Genomic DNA, 15728 nt, shown 5'->3' on the forward strand with positions numbered 1-15728 from the left:
GCAGAAGCCTTTAACATCTGTTTCATATTGCATGCTCTGACGTCACGCGTTCAGCTAATGGATGTTGTTTTGCACGTGCGAGATGTATTTATGGAGGAACCTGTTGAGCTAATGGGTTTAATCTGCGGCCTGTAATGCTTCTGATGCTTCTCGAGTTCTTCATAATGCAATCACACACAGTTTAGCTTTGGTTCAGCGTCAGCTAAGTGCCACATGTTTACGGCTCTTATGTTTAACTGGCACCTCGTGGCTACTGATGTCAAAGTGCTGCTGTTTCTTCACAAAATTGTTTAAATAGTAACTAGATAGAAACAGTTGTATTGTATAAAGCGCCACACTCTAAAGAATGACTGTAAAAAAACTAAAGAAATTTACACAGTAAAATACAGTTTTCCATTGAAACTGTAATATATCATAAAAACAATGCATTCTGGGTAATATTTGTCATTTTAAGAAAAGAGGCCTATAGGCTACTTTCTTAAAAATTAATGCATTGAAATATACAGAAGTTTTATACTGTAAAACAATGCATTCTGGGTAATATTTGTTATTTTGGAGAAAGTAATTTATAGGTTATTTTTTTGAAAACGTCAAATACTATTACCCAGAATGCATTGTTTTTATGGTATATTACTGTTACAATGGAAAACAGTATTTCACTGTGTAAATTTGTTTCAATTTTTACAGTTATTTTTTAATGTCTACATTTTCAGTTTGCTGTTTTTTTTGTTATATAATTTAATAATTTAAGTTGTATAAATTTACATTTATTTCTTTTGTACTTTTTTCAATTTTTAAAATGTAATAATTTCAATTTTTAAATATTAATAAAATTATAATATATAAAATTATATATATATATATATATTAAATACAATTTAAATTTTATATATATATATATATATATATATAAAATTAGAATATATATAATTTAAAATCTACATATATTAAATAAAAAGATATATATATATATATATATATATATATATATATATATATATATATAAATTAATAGTAAAATGGTTAATTGAATATATTAGATATATAATAAAATATATAAAAATAATATATAAAATACAGTAATAATATTTTATTGATAATCAACATTGATGTATTTATATCATATATAAATATCAATAAAATATTATTATTGTAAAATACATAAATAATATTTTGATTATATATTATAATTTTTTATAATTAATTTTTATAATTTTTAATAATGCTAGAAATTTTAAAAAAAAGGTACAAAAGTAATAAATAGGATTTATACAGCTTAAATTGGAAAAAAATACTATTATATATATATATATATATATATATATATATATATTATAATTATTATTATTATTATCTTTATCAGTTTTTGCTGGAGTATCAGAATTGGCATTGAGAATGATCAAATATAGCATCTTGTAGAATGTCAGTGTTATTAATATGAAGTATTTGGTGTCATGTCCTGTTTTGTGGTTCTGGCTGATGACCAGACCCAGTTTCTTCAATGTTTGATATCTAGAATCTTCTGACACAGGCGGCAGAACCAGATGGCGCTTCTTATTCGCTGCCGGCGCTTTCTGTTCAGCTTTGGCCATGTAGTTTCTTAGCAACCTTACAATCTACAGAAGCAGCACTGCAGATCTCACTACAGTATGAAGTTGCTCATGCGTCCTCACGGTCTTCAGGGTCTCGTTGCTTGATTGTTTTGGAAAGGTTTGACCAGCTGCATTCCATCCATACGAGTCCAGTTATGCATCCAAACACACCCAAACTATCGCAGCCGGCCGCTGAATGACGTGCCGTACTACAGGAGGAGAGAAATTTCAGCTTTACGAGAGCCAGGCTGCATGCCACACATAGCGAGCGGTTGGCCGTTTGAGAGAGATCTGGCGGAGAGGAGCGTTTGGCTCCTGCTGTGTTCTGCAGAGATGCTGCAGCATGTGTGTGTGGGTGTTTGGAGACGTGTGTGTGTGTGTGTGTGCGTGGGCTGCGCTGAGGTGGAGGGGTTCAGCAGAATGAAGGATTCGGCCCACTCCTCCATCAGCGGGGCAGTGTAGTGTCAGAGTAACCTAGGCAACCCATTGTGAACCCGAGCAGCAGTCCTGTCCCACGCACAATCCTACAGCTCTCTCCCTCACAAATATTACCATGGCAACCATAGTTTCTGCCAGAATTCCATAGTTACTATAATTATTAGTGCTGTTTGAAAAGGCATCTTCACTACTGCTATTGCTCATAGTAATATTTCCTTCTGAAAACGTAAAAATCACATTATTGATATAAAATCTTAAATTAATGTGATCTTCTTTTTCAAACACATCTTTTCCTTATCTTTTGTTTATTATTTGTGTATGTATGTAAATGTACTTACATAAATATGCATATATATATAGTTTTCAGTTTGCTGCTGTTTGTACTTTTTATATTTTAATGTTTAATCGCAAATAATCGATTTGACAGCACTAATTATATATGCATGTATTACTTCTGTATTTTTAAATTAAAAAAAACATAATATTAATAAAACTATATCTAATTAGATATACAGTAATATTTTAATAATTTAAATTGATGTATTTGTATCAATATTTGTGTGTATAAATATATATATACATTTATTTACAAACTTTTGTTAGATGCGATTAATTGCGATTAATCGATTTGACAGCACTAATTATCAATGCATGTTTTTAATATTGATATACTTATGCTAGATGCAATTAATCACGATTAATCGATTTGACGGCACTAATTAAATATGCATGTATTTAATATTGATATTTGTTACATGGGATTAATCACAAATAATCGCTTTGTCAGTACTAATTATATATGCATTTAAAATGGATATATTTATGTTAGATGCGATTAATCGCGATTAATCGATTTGACAGCACTAATTATATATGCATGTATTTAATATTGATATATTAGATGTGACTAATTGATTTGACAGCACTAATTATATATGCATGTATTTAATATTGACATATTTATGCTAGATGCGATTAATCACGATTAATCGATTTGACAGCACTAATTATATATGCATGTATTTAATATTGATATATTAGATGCGATTTAATTGATTTGACAGCACTAAGTATATATGCATGTATTTAATATTGATATATTTATGCAAGATGCAATTAATTGCAATTAATCGATTTGACATCACTTATTATATATGCATGAATTTAATATTGATATACTTATATTAGATGTGATTAATCGATTTGACAGCACAAATTAAATATGCATGTATTTAATATTGATATTTATGCTAGATGCAATTAATCGTGATTAATCGATTTGACAGCACTAATTATATATGCATGTATTTAATATTGATATATTTGTTAGATGCGATTAATCAATTAATCGCGAATAATCGATTCGACAGCACTAATTTTACATATTTATGTATATATGTATTTAATATTGATATATTTTTATTGCTATTCATATTTTTTTGTAAGTACTACTTAATCATGGTATCATATAGTAGCATGATACTTTACCATGGTACTGAATGTTTACTTCTAAATGTATTTTTTACATGGCACTCCAAAATACACTTACAAAAAAAGTTCCATGCTATTTTGGACATGTGGTACTGTGGTAATCTTAAATAAGGTAAATAAGGTATTTTGGTGGAAACTATTGACTGACTAATAAAAAATAGTTCTTTCATGGCTTTATGGACATTGTACTATGTTAATGTTTTATGGACATGATGGCACAAAACTGTAAAATGGGAAATATCTGTAGGATCAATAAGTATTCTATGAAAGCATTTCCCTCCTCCTATAGTAAATAATGTATGTGGATTTGAAATATTCACGTTCAGCGAGGATGAACTTGTAGGAACGGAGCTGTTATGAAACTGGTGTGTTTCTGGAGAGCGGCGTACTCTATCTTATACAGAGAAACACATTAACAGGGTCCAGACAGCTTTATGTGACAATAAGAAAAAGACGCATTGTGCCGGAGTTTGATGGCTTTGCACACAATGAGGCTCTTTCACTCATTTGGAAACACTGAGGTTTCCGAGGACGCTGGGTGCCATGGTGATTCCACACATCAGCGCTTAGAAATGTGTGAAGAAAAGAAGGAAAACATGTATGGCTCATAGTTCACCCCAAAATCAAAGAAACAAATTATATTTTGCATTATTAGTTTATTATTTTGCACGAAGAACCATTAAGAATATTTGTGTTGTGCATTATTATTATTATTGAGCATTAATATATTTTATTGTGCATTGCATTATTTCAAACACTATTAAGCACATTTTCCCCAAAAAAATTCTGAATGAAATGCAAATTATACATAATACATAAAGTATATTTCATGGTAGTATTTGTAGTACTCAATGTAGTTATATTGATTTTTTATATATATATATATATATATATATATATATATATATATATATATATATATATATATATATATAATATTGTATTTTATGTATTATTTTAATTTGAATTTCATTTTATTTGTTATATTTAATATTTGTGTTTTATTGGAAATAAAAATGAAATCAAAACTGTAAAGCAAGTGCTCAACCAACTGCAGAGGAAGCTCAATTTCTACTCTATTCTACAAACATAAATAGAAACTTTATTTCTTTAAACAATGATGTTTCAGGGCCTTTATATTTAGTTTGAGTTAGGGTTTCACTTTTTTTCTAGAGTTAAATAAAAATAATCTCACAATCCCCCCGAAAAATCTTAAAGGTTAAGATCCTAAAAATATGCAGAAATATTTTTTTTCTTTTAATTTGGGGTGTAAATGTGATGCATTAATATATTTTATTGTGCATTTCATTATTTTAAACACAATTAAGCACATTTCCCCCCCAAAATTCTAATGCAAATTATTTATATAGTACACAAAGTATACGTCATGGTAGCATTTGTAGTACTCAATGTAATTTATCTTATTATTATTATTTTTGTTTCATTTTTTATATTTAATATTGTATTTTATATATTTTAAATTTTATTTTATTTGTTATACTTAATATTTTAAATATTATTTTTTATATTTAATATTGTATATAGTATTATTTTATATATTAATTTAATTTAATATTGTACTTTATATATTTTAATTTAAATTTGTTATATTTAATATTTTATATATTATTTATTTTATTTTTATATTTAATATTGTATACAGTATTTTAATTTTGTATTTTATATATTTTTTAATTTAAATTTAATTTTATTTGCTATATTTAATTTTTTTATTATTTATTTTTTATTTAATATTGTTTTTTATATATATTTTAATTTAATTTTGTTATATTTTATATATTTAATATTTTATATATTTTATTTTTATATTTAATATTGAATTTTATATATTATTTTTACTATTATATTTTATTTTAATAGAAATAAAAAAATAAACCAAAATTGAAAAGCAAGTGCTCAACCAACTGTAGAGGAAGCTCAACTCAAAAAAAGAAACTTTATTTCTTTAAAAACAATGACGTTTCGACTCGCTTCAGGGGCTTTATATTTTGTTTGAGTTAGAGTTACACTTTTTTCTTGAGTTAAATAAAAATAATCTCACAATCCCAAAAGATCTTAAAGGTTAAGATCCTAAAAATATAAGGTGTAAATGTGATCTTGACATGTCTTTGTGAGCGTCACCCTGTCAAACTCCGACACACGTGCTGAATCTTACCGTGATAGTGAATCCACACCGATGCGTTTCAAGCTTTTACAGTTGACATCTGGGTCACACAGCGTTCACTGTAAATCCCTGGAGATCCGGTCTGCTGCTGCCTCTATGAAAAACACATTCATTAGTTAGAGGCCAGTCTTTGTTTTCATGCAACACCGCCCCCTGCTGGACGTCACATGCTTCGGCGTCACCGGCGTGAGTCTCGGCGTGTCAGATGAGATGAGAATGCCTTCAGCGAGAGCTTTTATGCATCTCCCTCCATGACTCTTGGCTCGAGTCGAGATGCAAAAACACAAGGCTGTCATAACACGTCGAAGGCCTGATCCGTCACGGCCGCGCCGCGATCACAACATCTCTCTCGGTTGGCCGAGCAGGGGTCGTTCTGCCCTGAGAACAGTCTGCGTGACATACTTTGGCTGGAGATGAAGTTTCCGGATTCATAATGGCTGCTTTACTGTGTTTCTCAAAGGGGGATTGACTGTTTCCACCTCATGGGGAGAAAGAGGGAAACAGAGGGCATTATGAGTGTTATCCGTATCCCAGCGTTCATTTCCTGCAGATGATAGGGTGGGCGGAAACACTGGCAGGGTTAACGGAGGCCGTTATGATTGTGTCCTAACGACTTCACTGCTGATCGGCACTCATGCGTCCATTTTAACAACGGATCGATCAGGGATATGAATCTCAGGGCCGGGTTCTTGAAAAGCTTTTAAAGCTTTTCTAAATATGTATACAAAACTAATCCATTACAGGCATCTTCTTAAAAGCAGTTTGATCAGGAAATGACCTTGAGATGCCTCAGAAAAATGCCAGAGCTTATTTTTGAATAAAAATTTATTCTTTTATTCAGCAAGGACGCATAAAATTGATCAAAAGTGACAGTAAAGACAGTAAAGCATTTATAATGCTACAAAAGATTATATTTCAAATAAATGCTGTACTTCTGAACTTTCTATTCATCAAAGAATCCTGAAAAAAACTGTTTTCAACATTTATAATAATCATAAATGTTTCTTGAGCAGCAAATCAGCATGATTTCTGAAGGATCATGTGACACTGAAGACTGGAGTAATGATGCTGAAAATTCAGCTTTGATCACAGAAATAAATTATATTTTACAATATATTCACATAGAAAACATTAATTTTAAATTGTAAAAATATTTCACAATTTTTACTGTATTTTTGATCAATTTAATGCAGCCTAGTGGGCAGAAAATTCAGATTTGATCACAGGAATAAATTACATTTTACTATATATTCACATAGAAAACAGTAATTTTAAATAGAAAAATATTTCACAATTTTTACTGTATTTTTGATCAATTTAATGCAGCCTTGGTGGGCAGAAAATTCAGCTTTGATCACAGGAATAAATTACATTTTACTTTATATTCACATAGAAAACAGTCATTTTAAATTGTAATAATATTTCACAATTTTTACTGTATTTTTGATCAAAGAAATGCAGTCTTGGTGAGCAGAAGAGGCTTTTTTCATAAACATAAAAAACAATCTTGTGATTTTAGCATGTAAATCATGTGACCTGTTACAACCAATCCGCTTTTAAGCAGAGCAAAAACAAGTGTTCTTATGTGTTTGATCTGACTCAGCAGTTTGTGCAGATTGTTTATCAGCGGTGTAACGTCAAAACAATTTGATATAAGATCTTCATACTGTTGTTTACCAGCTAATTGAATCAGTGGAGAGAAATGGAGGGAGCGTAATGCTCTTTCAGAGGAAGAGAGGATGCAGTGCATCAGAAAGCTTATGATTATGATGACTTGATTATGATATTGTTCTAAAACCTAGTCAGCTGCCTTCTGAGGGAACATCTTAACTGAAATGGAAGCTTTTAAGAGAAAGATTCAATAGAGTTAGCCTTAACATATTGCAGAGCTAACGATGCAATACTCAAATATGCAATTTAGATGATCTGAAACGCTACCTCTGTAGGTTTCAGGCCAGATCTTGTGCTTTAATGCGGTTTGTCCCAGCAGCCTCTGGGTGTGTGCCAGTGCTATAAAAAGCTCTGCAGACAGGACTAGTGCGGCTCCGTGTACATGCTAGCGCCAGCTTTGACCTCAGCAGTATGGGAGCGATGCTGACACTGTTAGCCGTTAGCTCGCTCACAAGCCCTGGTCTTAGGATCGTCTTTCAGACAATATAATGCTCAAATCCTCAGGATGATGTTGACCTTGAGTCACGGACTGGTCACATGGTACAAGTCGGAGCTCTTTGAAAATTCGCAACTTACAAGTTGTAATTACGAGCTCTACATGGACATGAACGCTTTAAAATCTTGTAATTACGGTAATTATGACATGCCATGAATGCACCTATATCAGTGATTTTTGACCCAAGGTACCATGGTATTTTTTTTTTTTTTTAAACATGGTATTAACATTTTATCATGTCCAAACAAATCAGTGTTGTTATTGTTGACTAAAAAAATAAATAAAAAAATAAAAAATCAGCAGTTAAAATGATTAAAAACAGTTTTTGGAGATTGAAATAAAGCATAAAATAAAATGAAATATAAATATTATAAAAAAAAACTTAAAAGAAAAACATAGAAATGTGACCTTGGCAATTAACTGAAGTTATTCAAGTTGAAATACAAAAATTACTACAACAGAAAAAAAAAAAAAACTATACAAAAATATGTGGAAAAAAATGAATAAAAATGATGACAAAATTACTAAAACTAATATAAAAATTAATTAAAGCTAATAGAAATATTTTAAAAGCAAAAATTAACAAAAATGACAAAAGCACATTACTAAATGTAAAATGAAAACTGAAAATATAGCTATTTCAAAATATTAATAAATACTGTAACAGTATATATTTATATATATTTTTATGCATCATATTAGGCATGTGACGGTATCAAATTTTCATGTTGCGATAATTGCTGAAGCTTTTATCACGGTATACGATATATCACGATATTGAAATAAGTTGCAAAAAAAGTGTTGTCATTTAACAGGATTAAGAACTCTTATTCTTATAACAAAAAGAACATTTAAATACAATAACGCAGTACAGAAAAAAATATAAAGTAAAATGTTTCAAACAGATTGAAGTGCAAAAGAATTTTACAGAAGGTGTTATTTTTTTAATGTTAGTTAATTGTTAGTTTTAGCTCAGATCCATTAAATAATAATTACAACTTTTGATTTTAGTAATGTTATTAAACATTAACTAAGAAATTAACATTAACTAAGATTAATAAATGCTTTATTAGTATTTTTCATTGTCAGTTTGGTAATAATGAATTAACATGTTAACTAATAAATCCTTATGTCACTACAAATAACAAATAACAAATAATCAGAACATTTTCAATCATTGTAGGGCATGTTGTAGTCCAGCTTAAAATATAAAATTGTTTAAGTTTGAAAATAAATAGCCTATTAAGTCTTTAAGTATTAAGTATTTGGTGCTGTGATGAACAACATTGCGAATACAAAAAAACTGAATGTCAGTTTGAAGCATTTGAAATACTGTTCAGTCGCATAGCTGCTTTGTTTAAGGGGCTTCTGGGGTAACCGCTGCATTTACGCACTTTCATTTAACGCGTCTCCTTCACTCGTTCCGCCATGTGTTTCTTGTGCATGTTGGGCTTGTTTACATCTGAGTGCGCATGTTCCTTTGACACAGCATACAGCGGTGTTGTGCATTTTATGCGATTGATGGGGAAAGTATTCATATAATGTATTATTAAAATTTGAATAATTCGTAATAAATAATTATTTACAGTATTTTGAAGCGCACAAGATAACAATGTTGTGCATATTCATTTATTGGTTTGACTGTACATGTATAAATATATATATATATAATGTGTGTGTGTCACTGAATAATTAGCATATTCAGATACCATTGTATTTATTTGTGGTTTTGCTATGGTACATATCTGAAAAACTTAGTATTACAGTAGCATCATGTGCAAAGAAAAATATATAGCAATAAAAATTAAGATACAGTTTGATAACATGTTCTTATATCATATTTAAATAAAACAGTTTGAAGAAATGTAAAGAATATCATGGTATGTTTGTTTCTATGGTATATCTATATGCTAAAACCACAGAACTTTATTTGCAAGATGAACTTTATATCAACTTTATATCAGTTGTGTGGGTTTTTCTGCTGTGTTGTGTGTGTTTTGGAGTCAGAGAGACGGTGATGATGCATCAGTGCTCTTGGCCGAGGCTTTTACTGCAGAGGACAGACGCTCGCTTGACTTAGTGAATCCGAGAGACGCCGGAAAATCAATAAGATATGTGCGTCTTGACTTTGAACCAGACAAGCCCGTCCACCCAGCTGACATATTGACATGAGAACGTCTCCTGATGCGTCACGTGTTGTCTTTACTCCACCAAGGATCTGCGTTCTTCTTAATATAATGTGCATTTAGAAGATCATTTTAAATTGAGATTTTAAGAGTGTGTCAATGTGCATTTTGTATAATAATTTCCCTTAAAACAAGTTCCATAAAAATATGGAAAAGAATATGAATAAAATGAATATACTTGGACATGTACAAAAATAGTTTTATTTATTTATGCATTGTTTCTACACTTAGTGTACTTTATTTTGGATTCTGATGAAGCATTTTACAGCACATTTGTACTAATGTAAGATAGAAATACCATGTTTTAGACATCATGATGTCATTCTTTCATTTAAAAGCCTATATAAATGCAGTAATTTCAAGGAAATACCATTTGATTTGTTTTTTAAATGCCATAAAATTCAGTACCATGCAGTACTATTATAGCACTACAGTATTACTATCTGATATCGTCATTAAACCACTGTACTACCACAATACTTTTCATAAGAGGTATATTAATGTGATATATATTGTTTTGAATACATTTGAATGGCGAAGAAATCACTGAAATGTATTGTGGATCATTAGTGTATTTTTTGCTTGATAAAAGTCCTGCTCAGCATTTCACAAAATGGAGGAAAAATAGATCTATGTTATAGTATGTTTTAGTGTAGATGTTTTGTAGACATGCAACTTTTAATAAAGGATAAGACACACTCGTGACATAAAAGACGCGCGTTTGTCGCCACCTTCTGGCGTAAATATGTCACTGAACGAATCTTTTTGGTGAACGGAATCAAATGAGTCACTAAGATGAATCAAGTTTTCCACCATGTGCCGTCCTCAGACGGAATTAGGCATTTTTACGGCAATATTATCAACGCTGAAATGAATCTGCGATGGTCACGTGGTACAAGTAGGTGCTCTCAGAAAATTCCCAGTTTACAAGTTGTAATTATAAGCGCTACAAGGACGTTTTTTTTACATCAAAAGAGGCCACCAACAACACGCTGACAGACGAGACAGAGCAGGTTAGGCTACTTTTGATATTAAACAGTCTCAGCTTTCAAATTTTGTCGATTTTATCTCTTCCTACTATTTCATTTATAGCATAAACATGAATGAACATGAGAAGGAATGTTGTTTCAAACGCTGAAAGACGTCAATACACACCATTTTTCAAGTTCAAGTCCATTGAGGTTAATCTTCTAACTCCTAAATGCTTTGTCGGACAAAATGTTGGATTCGGCGTTATGACTGGTTAGATCGCTTGTCAATCAAACTCCCGGCGAAGGGTTAATTGTTCAATTAGTGTTTAAACTGCGGAAAGATGTCAACTTATGAACAATATGTAAAGCCAATCAGTGAATATAGCATGTTAGCAAGAAAAAGGAACTCTAGAGAGGAGCATTTTGCTAAATATATGCGCTATATTTTATATTTTTACTCATCTTATATTATTAAAAATATTATAACATTATTTTAAACCCAGAATTAGTTGTTAATTTTAACCTTTATTACCATCTGACAGGTTTATCTGTATGTTTACAGCATTAGTTGAGAGAGATTTGTTTTTGTTTTTTTATGATAAAAATTGGACTCACTGTATCTGATATTTAGCCAAATGAATCAATATTGAATCAAAACGAGAATCGAATCGCCAGTTAATGAATGGAATCACCCACCCATCCATAAATCTCTCTCCAATCTGTGCTCAAACATTGGCATCCCTGTCTAGCTATATCTTTCTATGGCAGAAATTGGTAGTATGTGGGATTTGTCCTTTCTTTCTGTCATCTTGACGTTCGGCTCGGGTACTCACCCCGAATCTCTTCAGAAGCCGTCCCAGTGGCACAGTTATATATAGCAGACTTCCACTATCAGTTTCTGGGACACGGGTGTTACTCTAACAACAAAAATGCCCTGGAAACTCTCCGTTCGTTTAAGAAACGCTCCATACAAGCACCAAACTATGAGATTTTAGCGCCGCTCCTGCTCCACTGTTTCATGTGGGAGGTGTTTGAAGAAAAACATCTCACAGGAGCACAACCGCAGGCAACCCAAGGCTTATGGTAGCAATTAGAAAGATAAATGCTGTGTGCAGGAACGTTTTCACACTGAAAAGCATTGCATTTCAGGGTGTTTTTGTGCATCACCCAGATTCGTGCACAAGAAAGTATTTACTGATGTCATCACACTGAGATGCACTCATGCATTCGAGACTGCTGATTTCAATTAGGAACGGGCGGGAGAAACTCTTGGCGAGGAAACTTACGTTACTGTAGTTGTGCCAGGAGTCAGATCAGTTATCTCATGGGTGAGGAACGCCACATGATTGTGCTTGTCTGTGGATTTGGGGTAAGACATTACAGGGGCAGTTCTCAAGGTTGTCCAATAGGTGGCAGTAGGTCCTTAAAGCACAAAGATGTGCATCAGTGTTGATGGATGAATGTTGCAGCAGCTCTCTTTAAGATGGAGAGGGAGGAAGGGTTGATGGGAAATAAGTGCTGTCTCTTTGCAAAGGTCAGCAGAGCCGAATGAACAATTAAAGCCTCATTTAGACACTCTTTCCCAGATTTTTCATCAGACTCGCTGAGAATAGACTGGAAAACACATTTTTTAAATTGTACTATATATAATTTTTTTTTTTTTTTTTTACTAGTCAGCTTGAAGCCTTCATTTTATTTACGACTGATAGGCTTTCCTGGTATTCTTTGAAATAACATGCAATGATAAAAAGATCACAAAGTAAAATAAAAAATTAAAACACCGAAAAAAAATCCTTATAATTAAAAAAATTGTTGTAATCATCGTTATTTTGTAATCATTGAATGTGAAATATTTTCCTCCTTTTTCTGATGTGTGTATAATATATATATATATATATATATATATATATATATATATATATATATATATATATATAATTAAAAATAATTGTAATAATTATTTTGTAATCAATAAATGTGATATATTTTTCTTCTTTTTCTGTGTAATATATATATATAATAATAAATAATACATATTGTGTCATTAAAATGTGATAATTTTTAATCATTTTTAATTTAATTTAATAGTTTTTACTCATTTTTGTGGTTGAATAAATAAAAACAAATATATACATATATAAACATAAAAATATATAGTTATATATATATTCTGTATGTGTGTGTATATATATAATAATATAATTTTAATTTTTTTAATAATTTTTACTTTTTAATCATTAAATGTGATATATTTTTCTCCTTTTTCTGTGTAAATTTATATATATATATATATATATATATATATATATATATATATATATATGGGAAATGAGGAAAAAATAATATTGTGTCATTAAAATGTGAAAATTCTTAATAATTTTTCATTTAATTTAATAATTTTTACTCCTTTTCTGGTTTAATAAATAAAAAACAAATATATACATATATAAACAGAAATATATAGATATAGATATATATACAGATGTGTGTGTGTGTGTATATGTATGTACATATATATATGTATATAATATTATAACTGTAACATTTTTTAATAATTACATTTTAATCATTAAATGTGATATATTTTTATATATATATATATATATATATATATATATATATATATATATGAAATGAGGAAAAAATACATATTGTGTCATTACAATGTAATCATTTTTTACTCCTTTTTCTGGTTGAATTAGATAAAAAAGACAAATATATAGATAGATAGAGATATATAGATATTTGTATGTATATACTGCAGCAGTTAAATGGGTTGCAAATGTTTCTTTTTAAATAATTTAATGTTTTCATGCATTCTTAGTTCAGTTTAACCACATTTTTACCGTATTTAAATCCATTACACACAAATCAGCTGATGAAAATCAGTGAAGCAAATATGATTAAGAAAGAGTAAAGATTCATTGCGGGTGTGTGTTACCATCTCCGTGATTTATCTAAAATATCCTGTAATGCTCCCTAACTATAATGACCTTTGACCGCTCTGTCTCTTTCAGCAGGGCTTCAGAGGAAGCCGCCCATGAGGAAGTGTGAACGGTGAAAAGCCGAAAGGTCAGAGGTCAGGATGACGACAGTAGCCGCAGAATTCGACCACATGGACATCCAGCAGACATACCAGGACAGTGTCAACAACCGCTGGGAGGACGAATGGGACAATGAGAACAGCTCGGCGCGATTATTCGAGCGCTCTCGCATCAAGGCTCTGGCTGGTGAGTAGGAATCACAAAACTAGTGTCCGTCTGTGATGACGCGGATCCGTCAGGTTTAAATAGATGAACTTCTTATGGAGCTTGACAGAGAGAAACAAAGAGAGAGGTAATTATCCTCAGCAGAAGTGTTTTTGTTCGGCGCTCTTCTCAGCTATTCTGTGTTTCGGGTTTGAATAGCTAACTAGTGCTTGATAACGCGACGCCCACTCGCACATGACATGCGGTGATTTTGTGTGTAGGAGCGCTGCAGCAGAAAGAACGTGGGCGTAAGTTCACACTTTCTCTGCTCCTTCTGAAGCTCCCACACCATTTCAGATTCACAGCGAAACCCTCGAGCCCACAAACGAACTCGGGACGCTACAGGAAACTGTGCATGTTACATAAAATCTATATGGAAGGTGGATGATGTTTTATTCATGAGTTGAATTTTTAATGCAGTTCCTATAGAAGCTGGTTTTCTATATGAGAATGCTCCTTTTGTAGGGTAACACTATGATGCAGCATTTGATGGATATAATGAAAATTGCCATTAGTCAATGGATGATTGTATGAGAGTGTGTCGTAACAGAAGTTAATTAAAAATGTCAAATTGTAGGTGCATAAGTAAAAATAATATACTCTACTGTTCAAAAGTTTGGGGTCAGAAAGACTGAAAGAAGTCTCTTCTGCTTACTAAGGCTGCATTTATTTGATCAAAAAAACAGTAAAAATTGTGAAATATTATTATAATTTAAAACAACGGTTTTCTATGCGAATATGTTTTAGAATATAATTTATTCCTGTGATCAAAGCTGAATTTTCTGCAAAGTAAAAATTGTGAAATATTATTGCAATTTAAGAATAGCTGATTTCTATGTGAATTTATTCTGAAATGTTATTTATTCCTGTGATCAAAGATTAATTTTTAGTGTCACATGATCCTTCAGAAATCATTCTATGATCTATATGATGATTTGCTGCTCAAGAAACATTTATGATTATTATCAATGTTGAAAAAAGATTCATATTTTTTTGGGGGAAACCGGGATGCATTTAATTTTTCAGGATTCTTTGATGAATAGAAAGTTCAAAAGAACAGCATTTATTTGAAATTTTAATTTTCTGTAACAATGTAAAAGTCTATTCTGTCACCTTTAATCCATTTAATGCATCCTTGTAATATTTTAAAAAAAATTGTGTACTGACCCCAAACTTGTTTAATTTTTTAATTGTTATTTGCAATATGTTTATTTATGTATAGTTGAAAAAATGTAAAAAAAAAAAAAAATATATATATATATATATATATATATATATATATATATATATATATATATAAATAAAAATAATTATAAAATAAATATTAAAATAATAAAAAAATACAGACAAATAAAAAGCTGTTCAGTTATATATACACTGCCGTTCAAAAGTTTGGGATCATTACGATTTGAAAAAAGTCTCTTCTGCTCTTTTATTTGAACAAAAATAC

At 30.7% G+C, this 15728-nt stretch overlaps 1 protein-coding gene across 3 annotated transcripts in view; it reads left to right on the top strand.

Annotated features, from left to right (window-relative positions):
• sptbn1 (spectrin, beta, non-erythrocytic 1) overlaps positions 1-15728 on the top strand; it is a 115331-nt gene that overhangs the window by 21875 nt on the left and 77728 nt on the right. For 2 of the 3 annotated variants that reach the window (XR_007182119.1, XM_048172515.1), the window contains exon 2: positions 14048-14260. Coding sequence is in view for 2 of the 3 variants with exons in the window: in XM_048172515.1 (XP_048028472.1) it covers positions 14116-14260 (145 nt within the window). In the remaining variant the exon portion in view is untranslated. The remainder of the gene's footprint in view (positions 1-14047; positions 14261-15728) is intronic. The other variant, XM_048172516.1, reaches the window with a different exon arrangement.

The sequence above is a fragment of the Megalobrama amblycephala genome, linkage group LG21, assembly GCF_018812025.1.
Source record: "Megalobrama amblycephala isolate DHTTF-2021 linkage group LG21, ASM1881202v1, whole genome shotgun sequence".
Lineage (NCBI taxonomy): Eukaryota > Metazoa > Chordata > Actinopteri > Cypriniformes > Xenocyprididae > Megalobrama > Megalobrama amblycephala.